Source organism: Rhipicephalus microplus, chromosome 4 (genome assembly GCF_043290135.1).
Source record: "Rhipicephalus microplus isolate Deutch F79 chromosome 4, USDA_Rmic, whole genome shotgun sequence".
Taxonomy (NCBI): domain Eukaryota; kingdom Metazoa; phylum Arthropoda; class Arachnida; order Ixodida; family Ixodidae; genus Rhipicephalus; species Rhipicephalus microplus.
Window position 1 is genome coordinate 10,068,878 of NC_134703.1, and position 20,351 is coordinate 10,089,228.

The window sequence follows — 20,351 nt, forward strand, 5'->3', positions numbered from 1 at the left end:
AGGCGTCGGCCACTGTAGTCGTCTCGGGTCATGTTAGCCGGAAGAGGGCGCACGTGCAAGGAGTATCGCCAAACTTCTGGAATCCGTACGCGCTCTTCCGTGTGTATTGAATGATTTATGTGTAGCCGGGCAAGGAGGCGGCGACCCGACGGTGTTTTAGAGAGTCTAGTATATTGGTTTGTCAAGTGCGCCTCTCTCAGCTCCTTGAAGGTGTTCACCATTCCCAAGCCAAAAAGGCGCTGGTTAGAGGTGCTGACAGGAAGGTCGAGGGCGCGCTTGTAGATTTTGCGGAGAATGACTTCGAGTGCATTCTCGTCAGATTTGCGTAGGTGGAGGTATGGAGCCGAGTACAGGACTCGGCTGGTTACGAATGCATGCGCCAGCCGCAAGGCATCTTTGCATCGTAACCCCCCGCGCTTGTTGGAAACCCGGCGGACCATCCAGCCAACCTGGTCCCCCACCTTGCGCAATTTGGCCAATGTTGTGTCTGCTCTGCAATTTTGTGTATAAAAAGCCCCAGTACTCTAATCTCATCGCGTTCGGGTATTGGTCCGCTGTGAAGGGAGAGGTAGATTTTTGTGGTGCACTTTGGTGAGGGGCGTATGTGCACGAATTACGATTTGGACGGGGAGCACTGAAGGCCGCAGCGACGGGCATAGTCATCCACGATGTCCGCCGCTTGCTGCAGGCTTGCCTCCATGTCTCCTGCCGAGCCGTGTGACGCCCATATGGTGATGTCGTCGGCGCACAGCGCATGCTGTATGCCTTCGACTTTCGCCAGCTGAGTGGGGAGTCTCATCATTGCCACATTGAATAGGAGGGGCGAGAGGACCGCTCCCTGCGGAGTCCCTCTCGTGCCTAATCGGTAAGGGCCGTGTTCAATGTCCTGAATCCGAATGTATGATTGTCGGTCGGTGAGGAATTGTTTAATATAGTTGAAAGTGTTTTGGCCGCGAAAAATCGAGGCCGTCAGCTCTGTCGAACTACCGAAATCGGTGCGGGAATCATGAAGCTTCTTGGGCTTATGCTGATATTTTCGTCGTTTAGTTCCGAGGTTCGCTAACGTGGTGCATCCCCTAACATGTCTTCTTCAAAAGAACCTCCCTTTCAGTTGGACTTCAGCTTGGGACGATGAGTTCCGCCAGCTAAAGTTTCTACTAAGGTCGGAGCCCATACTGCGTCACTTCGATGCGTCCTTGCCTACGGAAGTGCATGCTGATGCTAGTGGCATCGGCATCAGTGCTGTACTTGTGCAGCGTCATGAAGGAGCTGAGCACGTAGTGGCTTATGCGAGATGAAGAAACAATTCGACATATCCTGTGTGACTGCCCGGAATACAACCTGGAAAGACAACACCTTTCTAATACACTAAACAGGTTAGATGACCAGCTACTGTCAGAAGAAAGTATACTGCGCCATCGTCATGACTCATCGTCACAGAAGAAAGCCGTGCAAGCGCTACTGGGCTTCTTGCGAACTACTGGCCTGTCGGAACGCCTCTGAGTGGACTGATTTTGTGTGTGCGTGTGTGTCAATGTTTTTCTCTTATTTATTTTTTAACTCTCTCTTTCTCTTTCAACCCCCTATTCCCCAACACCAGTGTAGGGTAGCATACCGAATACTAGCATCTGATTAGCCTCCCTGCCTTCCTTTTTTCTCGTTTCTCTCTCTCTCTCTTTTTCAACAAAGCTGAACGCAACTATACCGTAACAGAACAAGAATGTTTGGCAGCTGTTTTTGCGGTACACAAATTTCTACCTTATATCTATGAACGTCCCTTCACTATCGTTACCAACCATCACGCTTTATGCTGCCTGGTGAATCTTCATGACCCGACTGGTTGACTGGCACGTTGGGCTATTCGGCTTCAGGAGTATACGACTTCGTCATCTCGTTCAAGTCTAAACGCCGTCACGCAGATGCCGACTGTCTCTCCCACCTCTCCCGAAGACGACTGAGTGTCACGAAGACAGTTCGGACGACTGTTTTGCCTCCATTTCTTCGACATTACCAGACTTAGGTACTTTCAAGAAAGAACAAGAGGCTGATATTAGCTTGGAGCCATCACTTGCCGTGGCATCACGTCCTGAAGCCAACGGCTGCTTTTGTGTCCGTGACGGCCTTCTATACAAGACAAATTATTCGGCTAAAGGCGCACGCTTCCTTCTAGTCGTACCACAGAGCCTACAATTTGACATACTGAAGGCTATGCACGACGATGCGACAGCTGGTCATTTTGGGTTCATCAGAACTTTGAATAGGACACAAGAGTGCTTTTACTGGCTCAGAATGTGGGACACCGTCAAGCACAATGTCGCAAGTTGCGAACAGTGCCAACGCTACAAGCGGCCTAGGACTCCTCCGCCAGGTCTTCTCCATCCGCTGCCACCTCCTCATCTACCATTTGATCAAGTTGGTATCGACCTTTTGGGTCCATTTCCACGATCGTCTAGCAACAATCGATTGGTTATAGTGTGCGTAGACCATCTGACTCGTTACGCAGAAACTGCAGCGATACCATCCTCGACAGCGGCGGGCGTGTCGATGTTTCTGCTTAGATTCATCCTTCTTCGGCATGGCCCTCCCGGAGTGATCATTAGTAATCGCGGTCGTCAGTTCGTTGCGGACGCCGTCGAAAAACTGGTTCGTCTGTGCAATTCGCAGTTCCGCCATTCATCCTCGTATCACCCTCAGACGAATGGGCTGGTAGAACGTCTCTGACTAATTTCACTTCACTTTCACTTTTTATTTCCTTAAGGGCCCCCTCATGGGGAGTATTACATAAGGAGTGGTGTTACAATTGGGCGACATATATACATAATGATAATACACAGAACATGTTGGTCATGTACGTATCGTCTGACCACATGGACTGGGACGATGTTCTCCCCTTCATTACTTATGCGTATAATACGACCAAACATGAGACAACCAATTACAGACCTTTTTACCTCCTTTACGCACGTTCACCGTTAAGTTGCATCGATACTATTCTACCATTTGACTTCCATAGCGCCTACTCTGTCTCCAAGACGCTCTGCCTAGCCGAAGAAGCCCGGCGTATTGCTCGTCTTCGTACTGTGGCTTCGCAACACCGATCAAAGGAAAGCTATGACAGCCGCCATCAATTTGTAGCATACTGCAAAGGAGACTTTGTGTGGTTGTGGACACCACAACGTAAATGGGGTCTATGCGAAAAGTTTTCACCTCAGTACAGTGGCCCATTCGTCATTGTTGATCGCTTGAGCGATTTGACATACGTGGTAGCACGGCTGACATCAGTTGGCCGTCGGTCAAACCGGACCCAGCTGGTACGTGTCACCCGCCTTAAACAGTTTCACCTTCAACATTCAGAATGATTCATACTCGCCCAGCGGGCTTCATCTAGGAGCCGGGAAACGCACCGGGTATGAGCCGAGAGAGGAGAAGAGGAGGAAGATGTGAACTGGTGGAGATACCAACGCCATTAATACCGAACCATCAGCCTCACCCTGCTAATAAACACCCTTCGACTTTAACCGTAACCATATCCTCTAGCGTACGCATTTGGGGTACGACTTCGTACGCTCGCCCGATCAATCGCAGCGTCCGCGAACGGAACAGTCAGCTGGCGCGCGCCTCCTCGAGAACGATGCAAGGTGAGTTGCCGCGACGCTGACGGCTTAACAAGCTCATGTGTTATTAGAGAGTTATAGTTTAAGGTTAACGTGATAGCGGAGGTTAAGGAAATGGCGTTACCGTGCAGCAAACGTTTGTTGTGGACAGCGTCTTATAGTTTAGCGGGATAGCGTTTACGTGGCTTACGTGTTCCAACTGGGACGGTGGCGCCACCTATCAAATGGTTAATAAGTTAAAGACAGTGAAAAAGAAAATAAAACGAGAATGTTTGCCTATGCCACCGCGCGATGCATTGTCACAAGTTTATTTTACTATAAATAAAAGCAAATAAGTATGAACCATGCGACAAACGCGAAAAAGGTTTTGTTGTCGATTTGTTTACATCGATCTTGTAGTTAGGCCTAGATGCATTCGAAATGGGAAGCTATCTCAAAAAGTAAGCCAACTTATCCGTTATACTCGGTCATCTAAGCTAACTGAAGGCAAGCCAAGTCACTTTAAACAGTCGTTTGCTGCGAACAAGGTGAATCTTTCAGCAACTACGCCAAAATCACTTTGAAGCGGGCGTCCGAGAGCGCCGCCATGTTTACGTACATCATGTACACCTACGCTACCACGGTAACGTGAAATCTGAAAAATACCGCGCGTACGGGAAGCGGTACGGGTGACGTACGTATCTGCGCATGCGCACTTCCATTCCGGTATCACGGTACGCCCGGTATCCCGGTAAGCCTGGTATAATTAGTACGTGTATCACTAACTGCACAACACGAAGCGAAATCACGCGAAAGTGATCGTGTCCCCAAAAGAGCTCGAGGATATATATCTGCTCATCTATCGCGTATAATGTGTCGCAAACACGCGTTGACCAACTTACGTTTTTGTCTAAACTTTAGACATGCGTATGTATCGGTACCCCGAGTACGCGTCCTATATAAAATAAATTACTGCATGACACGTTTCCGACTCGTTTTCGAACTTGCCTGGGCCTGTGTTCCAGTCCTAAGTGGTACTTAGCAAGTGCCATGTGTATCAGCTTTGATTTGACCTACTTGGTCATACTGCACGGCATTATTAAGGAAAGGTGAAACAAGACAAAGCCAACAGTGAAATGGGTAACGAAAGGATGTATACATTTCTGAATTCATTCTCCTTTTTTTTCTCGCGTCATATCGTATAATATCATACCACATATGCTGGCTAATATATCGAACTGGACTCGCTCTCTGGATTTCGTGCCAACCGGTTGTGCCCCCGCGATCTCTGACGACAGCGCAGCTCTGGCCGACTGGGCTCCCCCTACGCCATCTCCTGACGCCGACAAGAGCTCTCACCGAGAGGTGCCCCGTCCTCAAACTCCTGCGACCATGTCCATCTTTCCTATCTCCTTTTTACTTCCGTCGCTTGCTGTCGCTACGCCTCGCTTTCTCCTTCCTCTCTCTATATCTACCTTTTAATCCTATCCTTTTAATCCCTCCTTACCCCCATCCAATGTGAGCTACTGTTGAGGTGTCGCACTCTGATGCAGACAGTTATGGGGCTCACTTTTCTCTTCTTTTCCCTTTAAGAATCACATAAGAATAGATCGAAGTGGGTTCGCACGGCGCTCGCGACCAGCGAGCATCACCCACAGTCACCATATCGGGCCTTTTATCACCATCGTAGATCAATCGAGTAGTCAAGACAGAGGTTCAAAGAGGTTCCCGCACGCAAACTTACGACGGAGCGTCTAGTTCGACCACAATCGTCTTCGCTAAGTGCACAGAAAGCGGGACCGGCTCCACAAACGGCTACCAAGGTCTCGACTACTACGAAAAAAAAAAACAATAACTCCAAAGTTGTCTTTATGCGTGCGTACAAAACATAGCTTTTGGGGCATGCGCACGACGCACCCAGCAGACAACAGTTCGCCGCGTTGTTCACAGGAGGGAGCTTCACGAGAAACGTAACAAAAGCGATGAACAGTAGCTTCAAACACTCGCCGCCACTCGTAATTGCCTCATCTCGCAAGGCGGAACAGGCTTTAGAAGATAACGCCATACGTAATGAGAAGCGAAGGCGCAGTCATCAAGCGCCCACATCACCATCCGTCGGGTCCTTACAAAGATGGCGCCGAGCGCGTATCGTACCTTTTTGGCGTCTGCTAGCCCAAAACCTCGGGCTCCCCGCGGGTTGCCAGAATCGTCCAACCCGAGAAAAACGAACGCCCACCGGAAGTGCGCCGCCGGGGGGGGGGGGGGGGGGGGGACAGAGCAGCCCGAGAAAAACGAGCGCGCTCTGGCTGGCTCTGGCAGCCCGCGGGTAGACAGAAGTGGAAAATCGAAGAGCCCCGGTGACGTGAGTCGGTCTAGTCAGTCCGCTTCTTGAGGCGGGTAATTTGAAGTGCGTTAACCTCAAGCGGACCACTGAAACGTGATCTTATTTCAAAATAGGCTCTTTCTTGGTACAAAGGTAGCACAACGCGGTTTCTGGACCACTATTTTAACAATTAACGTCGACTTAGTAGTTGCCGTTAGTGTTCCTTTAACGATCAAATTCTGGCCGTCAAGTTGAGCTTGGCGGTCCCTACGTGGGATTAGCCGGGTGGCGCGGGGTCTCCTCTGCGTCTTCTCTGGACAGAAATAAAGTTTTAATCTGACATCATGGCGGAGCGTCACTTCAGCGCAAGGGTTCAATAAAAAAAATGCTGGATATCACGACAGCGTCGTCATACCCGTTTGCGAAACCCTACTGCAGAAAGTAAAGAGCAACAAAACAGGACCATGAAGAAAAAAATATGATCAAATTATCGCACGTACAAAATGTGTTTCACAATTTAAAGAAAATAGCGACCAGTTATGGTGCCAATTTGTTTTTTTTTTCAGCCTTTGCCAGCTCTCGAAAGCGTGTGCCCTAAGCAGAAACAACACTCAATCATGTAACGTGTGTACCGAGCATACCGGGTTTACTGAATACAATTATAATGCTGTCTATGAAATACCGTGAATATGCGGAAAGATATACATAAGAAAAAGGGGCAATTCTCTCAGGATGGAGCAAGGCAACATGCATACAACATTAAGAATGGCTATGGCAGCCACGTGGCTGCAGACTGCAAGGAATGTCCTCTACTCCACGAAACAAGGTTTTTGAAAACAGCAAGAAGAAATAATGAAACTGGGATTATAGAAGCATTTTATTTTTGCCAGAAAGGCCGCTCATTGACGCACGAGAGGATGCATACAGCATTAAGAATGGCTATGTTAGCCACAAGGCTGTAGGCAGCTAAGAGTGTAAATGCAGTCCTCAATTCCACGAAAGACGGTTTTTGAAAACAGCAAGAACTAAGAATGAAACTGGAATTATAGAAGCATATTTCTTTAATGCAGAGCATTTCTTAATCGCATGATGCCGCGTTTCGGCATTGGCGGTGGCGCCATTCACATCTCCACGCGGCATGATCTCGTCTCGCATCCCGTGCCGGCCCAGGCATAGAGTTTCCTAGATCAATGGGCACAGGCAGACACCTGCAGAACTGTCACTCCCTTACCCCTCTCTCGCCTCGCGAGGCCGACGCAGGCAGCGTGTGCTAGTTAAAAAAAACGACTGCTCACTCTGCACAACCGTTCACTGGCCACAATGTGTATGCAGGCACTGGATAGGGCGTTCGAAATTCAGTCAAGGGCGTCTTTACTTGGCTTTCGCTTGACGTTTAAGGCAACACTTCCCCTTAATTCAATAAATCAGAATAATAATGACAGCAATTAAGCATTCCCAAACCATAACCAATTACGCAACATTCATGCGATAACCCCCTCACACACACGTACACACACCCTCTACGACGCATATACTCGAGTTCCTTCCTTGGGAAGATGCGGGAAGCGGAGAATTTCTTAGCGAACTTCGGCAACATTGAGCGTATCTATCTATCTATCTATCTATCTATCTATCTATCTATCTATCTATCTATCTATCTATCTATCTATCTATCTATCTATCTATCTATCTATCTATCTATCTATCTATCGTCTGTCTGTCTGTCTGTCTGTCTGTCTGTCTGTCTATCTGCCTATCTATCTATCTATCTATCTATCTATCTATCTATCTATCTATCTATCTATCTATCTATCTATCTATCTATCTATCTATCTATCTATCTATCTGTCTGTCTGTCTGTCTGTCTGTCTGTCTGTCTGTCTGTCTGTCTCTCTGTCTGTCTGTCTGTCTGTCTGTCTGTCTGTCTGTCTGTCTGTCTGTCTGTCTGTCTGTCTGTCTGTCTGTCTGTCTGTCTATCTAGCCACCTACAACATTTAGCTCTCTTGGTCATATTTCAATGATGCGATCTATACCAAAAATTTTATGGCACAAAATGACTGTATGACGACCACAAGTGACAAGTCATAACATGAAAATCATGACATGTATGCCACGAATGTCATGATTTACACGTCATGGTCTTTCTGCTCTTGCGGTGGTTTCGTTCACATGACATGCTGCAAATGTGGTATGGTAAGCCATGACTGCATGGCGAACGTAAGGGGCAGGCCCTAACGTGGAAATCATGACTGTTTGATTGATATGTAGAGTTTAACCTCTCAAATCCACCATATGATGAGAGACGCTGAAGTGGAGGGCTCTGGAAACTTCGACCACCTGGGGTTCTCTAAGGTGCACCCAAATCTAAGCACACGGGTCTACAGCACTTTCGCCTCCATCGAAAATGCAGCCGTCACAGCCGGAATTCGAACCCGCGACCTGCAGATCAGTAGCCGAGTACCTTAGCCACTAGGCAACCATGGCGGGGCCGATGTGGAAATGATTGCATGCATGCCATGGAAGCTATGACTACACGCCATACGCTCATGGTGCACTCGCGGTCGTTTCGCTATAGCTTCACATATCGCAAATTTGGGATTGCGTGAAGTGAATGAGTGACGAAGGTATATGACTGCTGAAAACACGGTAATCAAGATATGCATGTCATGTAAGAACATGACTACACGCCACGATCCGATGGGATCGTGGCAGTTTCGCTAGCTTCACACATACCAAATGTGGTTTACGTGACAACGGACGACGAAGGTAAATGGCACATTAAAACATGATAATCATGACATGCTTGTCATGTAAAATATGAGAACACGCTACGCTCATAATGCACTCACGACCGTTTCGCTAGCTTCAAATATACCAGATTTGGTATTACTTGACGTGAATGGATGACAAAGGTATATGACTGAAGCAAACATGATAGCCATAACATGCATATTATGTAAGAACATGACTACATGCCACGCTCACGATGCACTCACGGCTCTTTCGCTAGCTTCACATATCCCAAATTTGATATTGCGTGACGTGAATAGACGATGAAAGCAAATCACACGTTGAAACATTGTAATCATTAAATGAGCGTCATGTAAGAACATGTCTACATGCCACGGTGGTGGTGGTGGTGTTGCAGCAGGTGGGGTTAGCCTGGCCTGCATGGCCGGCAATTGTTCCGCCTGAGCATCTCCTGAATTTGGAAAATATCACCACGTGTCAGACAGCCCAGTGTCTCGCAGGAAGACCAACAGAATTCGTTGCACGTTCCTCCTAGTTGCCGCGGGTCCTTCAGGAAAGATGACGTCATCAACTGCCCGGTGCCTATGACAGCCTTTTCGCGAGGTGCGAATCATCGCTGCTCTTTGCACATCAAACTGTGGGCAAAGCCAAATGAAATGTTCAATATCCCCGATGTCACCACAGAAGGCACAGAACGGGGAAACGTATCTCCCAGTCTTGAATGACCAGGCCGGGGTGTATGCGGAGCCGGTTCTTATGCGGTACAACAGCGTCGCTTCTTCACGAGAAAGTCCATGAATTACACATGCCTGGTGTGGAAACTTGTAGACCGCCTTGAAATGATTGCGTATCACATCTTTGTTGTTCTGGTAAGTCTTGGGAGTTCTTACTTTTGAAAACGATGTAGGTGCTTCACATGCAAAGGCCTCAGCCTTTTCATTGCCCTCAATGCCAACGTGGGATGGGATCCACTGGAACTTTATATTAAAACTCTTGCCATTTAGGTGTTTGATTAGTGCCAGAGATTGCCTGGTGAACTTTTCTTGAGGTAAGCCACGATGCAGTCTTTGTAGCGATTTGGAGTCCGTCGGCCCTACATCATCTCGTGCAGAAAAGGATCGCAATGTTCGCAAAGCCGCCGTGATTGCAGCGCTTTCTACCGTTGTGGACGAAGCCACGCGATCCAGGCGGCCCGACCATGACAAGCCAAGGCAGGGTATGCAGAAAGCCGCCGCGCAGCTATCCGTTTGTGTGCACACTGATCCGTCGGTGTACACTTGTAGGTGGCTGTGGTACATGGTGCTCAAGTGGTCCAGCGCAAGAAAATTTGCTTCCGCGGCATGAATGGTGCGCTTCGCTGGTAGATTGGGTACGCTGAAGTTACACGCAACATCCACAAAAGACCATGGCGGGTCCGTAGGGCGCCGTTTAGGCAGTTTCAAGCCTAAATATCGAAATGTGTTTAGTGCCGCGTTGAAATGTGAGCCAGTTTCTTGCTCTTAGCCACCGGAGAAGTGCCGTGCCTGCGAAGGACTCGCCCAGTCTTGACAGCTGCGTCAATAAGGCCTGAGACGCCAAAAGGCGGAGCGGAAGAGACTCGGCTTCATTGGTGACTTTCGTGTTTGAAGCCGCCTGAGGGACTCCCATCGCCAAGCGAAGACCCTTTCTGTGCACTGCCTCTAGGCGTTCGAACTGGCTTAGTGATGGTGATATCAGGGGCAGCTGATAAAGAATGCGGCTTGTTATAAGCGCATCATTCAATTTAAGCATGGACATAGGATTGTTGCCCCAACGGACCCCTGCCATGCGACGAAGAGCGTTGATCCTTTGCACTGATGCAGTGACTATACTATCAACCGCACGTCGCCATAATAGCTTGTTGTCGATGGTAATGCCCATGAAACGGACACTTGTTGCACAACGAATTGAGTGGACTCGAATATTCAGTGACAGACGTGTTGACTTCCGTCGCACTCCCGGGAAGAGCATGAAGGCCGATTTTTCCGCTGATAAAAATAGCCCAAGTGTCAACAAGTGACGCTCAATGATTCAAATAGCGCTCTGTGCTATCCGGGCCAAACGTTTGTGCTGGTACCCTGAGATCCAAATGCAGATGTCATCGGCGTAGATGGATATTTTAACTGCTTTCAGACCTAAGTGCCGAGTGTCGGGAAGACTGGCCATGGCAGCGTTAAAAAGCAAGGGAGATAGAACACTTCCTTGTGGGACGCCGAGGGAAACGCGTCTCTCTTCGCTCGTTACATTTCCAAGCTTAACACGGACACAGCGGTCTCTGAGAAATTCATGTACGAACCGAAGAGCATTTCCCGACACACCCATGGCTTGGAGCCCGTTCACGATGCCTGCCTGAAGCACACAATCATATGCCTTGCCAACGTCCATGAAGACGGCGAGTTTCGAGAGTCCGCTGACGTGGTGGTGCTCGATGTGGCTTAATAGGTCCAAAACACTGTCCTGGGCACTCAGTCGTGGGCGAAATCCAGTCATACACGATGGCCATCGTCTTCCTTGTTCAAGGTACCAAGTTAATCTTATAAGTATTAATCTTGCCATCAACTTAGATACGCATGATGTAAGAGATACCGGTCGATATGACGCGAGGCTCGCAGGATCCTTTCCGGGCTTTAGGACTGGCACCACCCATGCTGTCTTCCAAACAAATGGGATCTCTCCCGTGCTCCAGACGTGATTAAATATGTCCAAAAGTAAAGGGCCCTTTTTCGCTCATATGGTAGATTTGTCAGCATTTGATTACTGACCAAATCGGGACCCACGGCACAGCGTCTTCTTAATTTGCTAAGTGCCATATCAAGCTCTCGAAAGGTGAATGGCGTATTCATCGTGTGAAAAAACTGGGGTGACAGAGGAATCGCCGCTCCTGCAGATCTACCAGATGTGTAGACGTCTGCGAAATCCTCTGCAAGGGTTTGCAAATCTATCCCTTGTTTCAAAGCGAGTGCTTCGAATGGCCTGTGTGTTCGGATCTTCCCAGAAAGAATATTTATTACTGCCCATATCTTTGTCAAGGGCGTAAACGTTGATAAACTCTCACAGAAAGCGGCCCATTGATTTCGTCTTAATTTTTTTGTATGGCGACGAATCGCAGCGTTTATCCTGTTATATTTGGTTTTCGCAGACGGATTTCCTTTTGTTCTCATTATTTTCCGCTCCGCCCGTCTACGTGCTGCGCAGAGGTTCTTCAATTTTAAGTCAGGAGCAGGAAAATTGTCGGACAGTTTCAGCAACGATGTTGCTGCTCGCTTGCTTTGCAACATATCTGCGAACAGCTCACCAGTGGATTTGTCCAGCCCTTCTCTGTAGGTGTCCCAGCGTGTTACATTGCAGAATTGTCGACCAGCAATTCGAAATCCCAGGATATTGGTGAAGATGGGGAAATGGTCGCTGCCCATCCTGTCCGGAGCCGTGGTCGATGATAACAGAAGGTCCCTGGAGTGAAGTACAAGGTCTATTGCACTCCATGAATCTGGTGGCCTGAAACATGTAGGTTTGCCATCGTTCGCCACACATAAGTCGGCAGCATCCGCAGCTGCTAGAAGTTCCTTGGCTCGAAAATCTACACTCTTATCTCCCCAGAGTGGATGGTGTGCATTAAAATCACCACAGATTATTCGAGGAGCGGGACATCGAGTGCAAAGGTCCTTTAGGAAAGTCTCCATGGAGACCTTTTTTCGTGGGCTTATGTACACCGATACCACACTCAGTTTTCGCTGTCCCAGGCACACTTGCACAGCAGCGACTTCCAATGAATTGGAACAGAGGTCTTGCACTGGTAAGGCGACGTGACGTATTTCCCGCCTTATGTATATCATTGCGCTTCCATTTGCAAACGACGTTATGCTCGGGTTGCCGTGTCGGGTGTACCCTGGGAGCGTCCTTGCATTCGGTAGACCGACTTCGGAGAGGGCTAGAATCGGTATTGGAATGTCGCGCAGGAAAAGGTTGAGTTCGCTCAGACGTTTTAGAAGACCGGCACTGTTCCATGGCATTATTAAGGGCACTTTTGAAGGACAAAATAGACCAGGTGGGCGAGACATTGCCATTATTCTACTGTGTGTTTGTGGAAGCAGAGCAAAGTAACACTGACTCTAGAGCCAGGACTGCTTCCAACATATCCTTCGTTGAACTCGCAGGCATCTTAGCGACGTGTGAACGTGGTGCGGTGAACAGAGCGCGAATAACGTGCTCGAGGTTTTCTTGCTGTTTGCTTCCAGGTGGTACTTGAGGTGGGCTCAGTGCATCAGCGTAGGTGCACTTAGCGGACTCTTTCGTGATACATTTCTCACCAGCGTTGAGCACTTGCGTTGACTCAGTACCAGCTCTTGTCGGATTTAGGCGCGGAAAATTTCCTGCGTACTCCTTATCCAAACCGCCATGTTGTGGCGCGCCGGACGTCTTCTTTGTGAGCGATGGTTCGTTCACAGTCTTCGGGCCGAGGATAAACGTCTTATTTCTTCGCTACGCAGCTGTTCGTGCTGGAAATCGGCCGTAGCTAGCTGGTTGGTCGCCGCCACAGTTTGCAAACACAAGTTTTTCTTTACTTGTACACGTCTTAAAGTCATGAGGTCCCCCACAGCGCTTACACCTTTGTTCCCCACGACAGTGCTTAGCAACATGTTCAAAACGCTGACATTTAAAACAGCGTGGCGGCGTCTCCATGTAGTCTACCAGCTCGTGTCTGGTGAAGCCAAGGTTGATCTTCTCTGGACGTTCCGAATTGGGAGCGAATGTGAGAACCACAGATTCAGTGCGCCTTGATTCCCACTCGGAGGATGAGGTTTGGACCCGTCGTATTATTCTTCTTGCGTGGTATACTCCCTGAGGTCTCAGGTAGGTTAACAGCTCTTCGTCCGAGTACCATCTCGGGACCCCTATTATAATGCATGTATTTTTCATGTAGCTGTGTGGTACACGGGCAGATATGGCAAGGCCGCAGATAGTGTTGGTCTCTAGAAGCATATTAGCTTGGTGTTCTGTCTCTATATCCAAGAGCAGGGCTCCCTGTGCTGTGAAGTGGCTCTTAACTGGGCTCCACCGAGAATCGTTTCAATTTCCGAGTAAAGGTGAATAGGATTCACTTGCCTCAAGTTACCTCCTTAGGATGTTGGAGCAATTAACACAGGAATGCCCACCATCCTGTCTTTGCGATGTCGCACAAGGCGGAAACCACCCTCGTCCATGTCTAGATCTGTGAGGTTCACCCCGTTGTGGTCCCCGACGACAGTTGATTCGTCATCTGATTCAACGCTGTGTTGTCGCTTGCAGTCAGGTATGCTTGCGCAAACCAGCTGGTGCTTCTGACCTGGTGTCACGCCTTGGGAGGTCATGGCGGCGCTCTCCCTGATGATTGTTTCGTTTCTTCTAGCACCTTTTGACGCGGCGGGCTGCGCCGCACCCGTCGGTCGCCGATACGGCAGGTACCTTTTCGAGTCGTCCGACGTCTTGAGCAGTGCTGAGCCGTAATATAAACAAAAATAAACAATAAATGCAGACAGAGCTACTTAGCCAAGCAGCAACAGCTTCGTCGTCTTCTTCTTTCCTACATGCCACGCTCATGATGCGCTCGCGGCCGTTTTGCTGGCTTCACGTATACCGTATTGGGTATTGTGTGACCCGAACGGACAACGAAGGAAATGACACGTACTAACATGATAACCATGACATACGCGTCATGCAAAACATGACTATATGCTGCACTTATTGTACGCTCACAGCCGTTTCGCTAGCTTCACATATACCAAATGTGGTGCTACGTGACGTGAATGAATGACGAATGTATATGATTGGTGCAAACAAGACAATTATGACATGCGTGCCATGTTTTATATACTACGCTCATGGCGCGCTTGTGGCCGTTTCGCTAGCTTCACATATACCAAATTTTGTACTACGAGACGTGAATTGAAGTCAAAGGTAAGTGACACAACCAAACATGATAACCATGATATGCGTGTCATGTAAAAGATGGCCACATGCTACGCTCATAGCGCTTTCGCGGCTGTTTTTCTAGCTTCACATATACCAAATTTTGTACACATGAGGTGAATGGACGACGAACACAAATGCCAGGTGCAAGCATAACAATCTTGACATGGAAGCCATGTATGGCATAATTTACATGCCTACCACTGCTGGGGCTGCTATTGAAAACGTTAGTGGTGACGTCGTTACGTGACTATAAATAGCATACTTCCGTCTTATCCAGATGCCTTAGTGTGCACATGTCTACTTGTGTTTACTGTGCATTACGTCCATGCGCCTCGTAACGTTGTGATCATTTTAAAGTAACATATTAACTTTCTCATTCGTGCTTCGCATATCATTGATTCCCACGGTACGCGGGATCTGCCAATTTTTTTTAACAAAGGGGGATAAATGCATCAGTACACCATCACTTCACCTTTTCCAGACAAAGTATTCGTTTCTGAGTTAAAAATCTTATTCACAATCACGCGTGTGTCGTTGCGCGTGAGCACTGATGTTGCCCTCTTGAAAAACGCAGTCATAGCACCTTCAATAGCTCCAGTTGAAAGTCAACGCTCTTTCCGGCTCACATTGTTTCTTCCAACCTGTTGCCGCACTGTAACTATGATACCACTACGATGAACCAACTCGTCCAAATCATAGTTTCATAAATATACACTAGAGCTCACTCTGAGGCTAGTGCCTATTGGAGCTGCAACACACAGGGCTTCAGCGAGCATGGGGATGATGAATAGTGCACAATTTTGTCTAATCTTCGTACTTCTGGTTCCGTGTTTGTCGTGTGGCTTGGAGCGGTTTTCTCGGGAAACAAAAATAAGCAAATGTTCAGTGGTGGCGCTTCACCGCCTTATTCTTTCAGGCTTATCATTTTAAATCGGGACACGAAGTTGAAAATGGTTCATTCTTTCCTTCGAAACAGACCTGAAACATAGCAATAACCGAAGCCACAGGTGCCATTCGGCGCCCGCAAGTACGAAGACTAGGCAAATCCATGTACTCCCCATCATTCCCATGGTCGCTGAACGATCGCAGCACCAGAGTCCCTTCTAGTTCGTTTTAGAAAACTTTATGGTATAAATCAAGCTGTAGTTCGTTTGTTTGGTTGTTTGTTTGTCTGTCGTTGTTGCAGCTTTGACCTAAAGTGGCGCTAAGCTTAGTACGAAGATGTTATCATCTTTAAAAGCAGACTGACAATGAAATGATTTTCCGACAACGACGTCACGGCAGTGCCACTATAGGGCTGGCAATCAGGCAAAACGACGCTACGTGCAAGAGGAAGCGACGCAGGACGTTTGAACGAAATGGACAACGCCCCTTCCCCTCGCCTTGTGCCTTGCCTCTTTCTGCTTTGTTCCCTTTATTACTCCTGTTTAGGCTCAGGTCTTAATCCAGCATGGTGAGCATGCTTCTGCAGTCTGTTTTCATGTTATTAAATGCTATTCGAAAACATAAACTGGAAAAAATGAAAATACAGCATGGACCGGCTTTTTACGTGTAACAAGTTGCTTTGTTTGCCCATGGCCTCCTAGAGTTGGTTTGCCCACGGTCTACAACAACAAAAGCAGAAAAAAACACCGAAGAAAACCCCCTAAGGCCAAGAAAGCTCTTCGGTTATTTCGAATACCCTTCTCACACAATGAACGACCGAACAGCGGGAATATAAAAGAAAAATGAAAAATGTGACAGTGGCTATTCTATCTTCAATATATTAATGCTGCATGTCTTTTGATGTATGCTTCAATTTTTTTAAGTTGCTGATATTTGTTATTTACAAGAGTACACCTTCCAGGCAAGATTTTCCTTACACAATAATGTGGCTGATCTGAAGCTCAGAAACGTTTCTAATGTGACAAACAATCCGTGCTCTATACTAGATGTTTCAATAACAAATAATATTTTCTGGAAATGCTCAGCGAAGTCTACTGCATCGGTTAAGCCTTACTGCTCGGCGACCGTGACCATTTATGGGCGGACGTCATCCTGACGGAAACACTAAGGGGTATTTCTGGATGCCATGTGACATGAAGTGAAACCCTAGAACTCAGTCACCGGAATCGCCAAGCACGTTTGCATTCATTGTCTGTGCCTAGCGTACTGCCGCTGCAACTGACACCGACGAGCTACAAACGTCAAGTGAGCCGCTAAGGGTTAACTTGTCTTCTTCGGTACTGTCTCGGTCATGCATATCAATAAAGGTTCTATAAGAACGCCAGACAACTTAGGACGCCGATTCCCCTTAGCATTTTCTTTCAGCCCTTGTCACGCTGGCTGCGCGTGAGGGTTCGTACTGCAGAAAACTCCCACCAGCATTGAGTGGCAGCCCACGAACCTCCGCAGTATAAGACGCGAAGGCTAACACACTATGAACTAAGCAAGACCGGGAGACTCTCCATTAGCAGTCCATTTTAAGTCAAGTTAGCAAAACAGAGTAAGAAGCGCTGGGGTAATAATATTCTGAGCTTTGAAATAAGTTTACGCCATTAGGGGCTCACTAGCTGAAACCTAGTAGGAAGGTGGGGAGGGGGGGGGGGGGCGGAAGCAGGGCCATTTTAGCAGAAGCGCCAATTCACAGCTTGTATGCCACCCCCGTAGAAGACCTACAAGGTACAAAAACACACTTATTACATTCACGATAAGGATGTCATTTCTAACTCGCGCACACACTGTATCATAACATGTCTGTATCGTTACATATTACCGTTATCATTTTCAAAAATATCATGTGATAAATTCTGCACTAAAATGGCGTAATCGCCAGCCCGAGAATCGGCCCACATCAACGAGTGGGCTTGTTTTACACAAAGCGGTGTTTCTTTACCCCGGATATCGCTGCATGATAATAATACCTTGGTCATATTGCCCTGTATCACAATCAGAATCGTCCTGTCTCTTGTTCGCCCTAGAAGTTGGTGCTGTGAGTGCGAATTTCCACGAAGAGAACAACGAACCTGTGAATGTCCGGTTCCACATTCGACGGGTGATCTCGGAGCCGTTTATTATGCTTCCTCCTTCTCTGAGCGTTTCATTCAACGCAATGGAGTAGAGAATAACAGCCTCGTGGAAGGCGGCTACGAAGTTGTTTACCTGGAAAGAGATGGATTGATTAATTAATTGATTGACTGGTTGATTGACTGATTGATTGTTTAATTGATAAAACACAATGTATAAACGCAATCTATAGAGAAGGCGATCATTTCAAAGAAGAAGAGCTAAAGCTAACCTGCTACTCATGGTATTTGTAATAACGGAGCCCACAGTCAGTTTCGGCAGCTTTAGAAAGAAATATGAGTTAAATGATGTGTTGAAGGCATTATCCCGTCGAACTCACAAACATATTGACCCAGTTATTCGGGCATAACCATGATAGACTCTTTTTACATGAAAGCCATAATTAAGAAATCGAAACAAGCCTCTAAACGCTCTCTCTTTAGGAGTCAGCTCTAAACATTTATTTCAGAAGTGCGCCTACGGTTCTGATTGCCACTTCTAGAACGTCGGCAACTCTCTTACAACACTAATTCAGCTCCGTGGTTCAGCAGCTGTATGTAAACTTGTTAATGGCCCAGTCAGGATCGTTTAGCGTCGCAACATATGATTAAGAGAAGAAAGAATGTCAAAGATATGTTTCAATTGACATTACTTGATGGCTGTTATTATAGTATGCAGTTCAATTTAATGAAACAAAAATATAAAAAAATGATATTGTAAACAGGCCAGTAGCGAAGTGGGGTCTGATTACAAATCGAATGCAGTTTGCATCCGATTTCAGGGCAGTGTGCCCAAGGCCCCTCCTACCCAGAAATCGAATGCAAGGGGAAGTTCTACCGAAGACAAATAATTAGGATAAATGCTTTTCAAACACTCCGAAAAAGTTTCTCGCTATGGGCCCGATTGCAAAGTTAACAACATGATGTGTTTTCTGCATTGACTTCATTGATTAAATAATTGAATGATTGAATAATTGATGTGTGAGGTTTAACGTACCAAAATCACTATATGATTATGAGATACGTCGTAGTGGAGGGTTCCGGAAATTACTGCAACCTGGGGTTCTTTACCGTGCACCAAAATCCTAGCACACGGTCCTACAGCATTATCGCCTTCATCGCAAATGCAGCCGCCGCAGCCTGGATTCAATCCGACCACCTGCGGCTTAGCAGCAGAGTACCTTAGCCACTAGACCACCACGGCGGGGATCTTCTGGAGGTATAAGACATGCCTGATCTTGGTCTTGTCAAACATGCATACTGAATGAAATAGTGTGGTTTATTACACGCTCCCGTTTACCGGTACGAAATTCTTATTTTGATTTTGCGATGCCACCAGTGATTCAAAGCGGATATGTTGGTCAAGGCGCATACATGGTAACATCGTAGAGTAGCTTGATAAGTGTTGCTTTTTAGAAACTATTCTCTGTTATATTCATCTGTACCTCTCTATTTTTCTATTTCGTCAGAAAAACAAGGAATTGTGAAATTTATAGAATAACAGCGCACTCTAAGCGCGAATATTTTTTCGAGGGGTAGCTCCATTAAGAGCAGCACTTCTCCGATAGTAGTTAATCCCCAGCGACTAGCCTCGCGTGTTTAATCCAGCATCGGCAAAGAAAACAAGGCAGACCAACCAGCTGTATTATATTCACTCATGTCTTTTTCCCATTTATTAAATAGCACGCACAACGCTAGTGAACTTTATTCACCTGGAGATATTTCTCACATTCCCTTCGTATACACGAACATGCCGCAGCCAACATTTCCACGTTCTCATTACTATATGCCGCAACTAATAAAACGTCGCTAAAATTAACGTAGCACCCAATATGTAAGTTAGACGCTTTGCAGAGGTCTGTCTTAACACGTAGTATTGTACGATAAAGAAAACAACACGCACACACACCGATATATATATATATATATATATATATATATATATATATATATATATATATATATATATATATATATATATATATATATATATATATATATATATATATATTATTTTGCCGACGTTTCGACGGGAACCCCGTCGAAACGTCGGCAGAATCAACAGTTGTTATGTGAAAGAGCATCTACTTTCGTATTTATAACCTTGCGGCAACCGAAGTTATTCTTATATATATATATATATATATATATATATATATATATATATATATATATATATATATATATATATATATATATATATATATATATATATCCGTCGCTCCTTTCTAGTTCCTCTCCTTCTTCTGCTTCTTGTTGTCTGTTGCTACCTCGTTCGCCCGCTTGTCTTTTTCTCTCTCTCTTTTTTTTGGAGGGTCTTTAAACTGTGAGGGTGACCCTCTGCTACGGGAACTTGTATCATTTCACTTACATCCTCCGAAGAAGGCTGGTCCACCAGCCGAAACTGTTAGGATTAAATAAATATTTTATTGTTTTGTTTCCTATACTGCACTATTCTCGAAGTTTATAACTTTTATTACGGTAGCCTGAAGAAACTCTGATCATCTATTTCATCTCTCTCTCTCTCTCTCTCTCTCTCTCTCTCTCTCTCTCTATATATATATATATATATATATATATATATATATATATATATATATATATATATATATATATATATATATATATATTTATATATATATATATATATATATATATATATATATATATATA

The 20,351-nt window shown here is 46.4% G+C and overlaps 1 protein-coding gene across 1 annotated transcript in view; it reads right to left on the minus strand.

Moving 5' to 3' along the window:
- The window catches only part of LOC119171524 (atrial natriuretic peptide receptor 1-like), a 642,832-nt gene that overhangs the window by 484,362 nt on the left and 138,119 nt on the right, over window positions 1-20,351 (minus strand). The window contains exon 4 of the mRNA XM_075892142.1: window positions 17,640-17,775. Coding sequence (XP_075748257.1) covers window positions 17,640-17,775 — 136 coding nt within the window. The remainder of the gene's footprint in view (window positions 1-17,639; window positions 17,776-20,351) is intronic.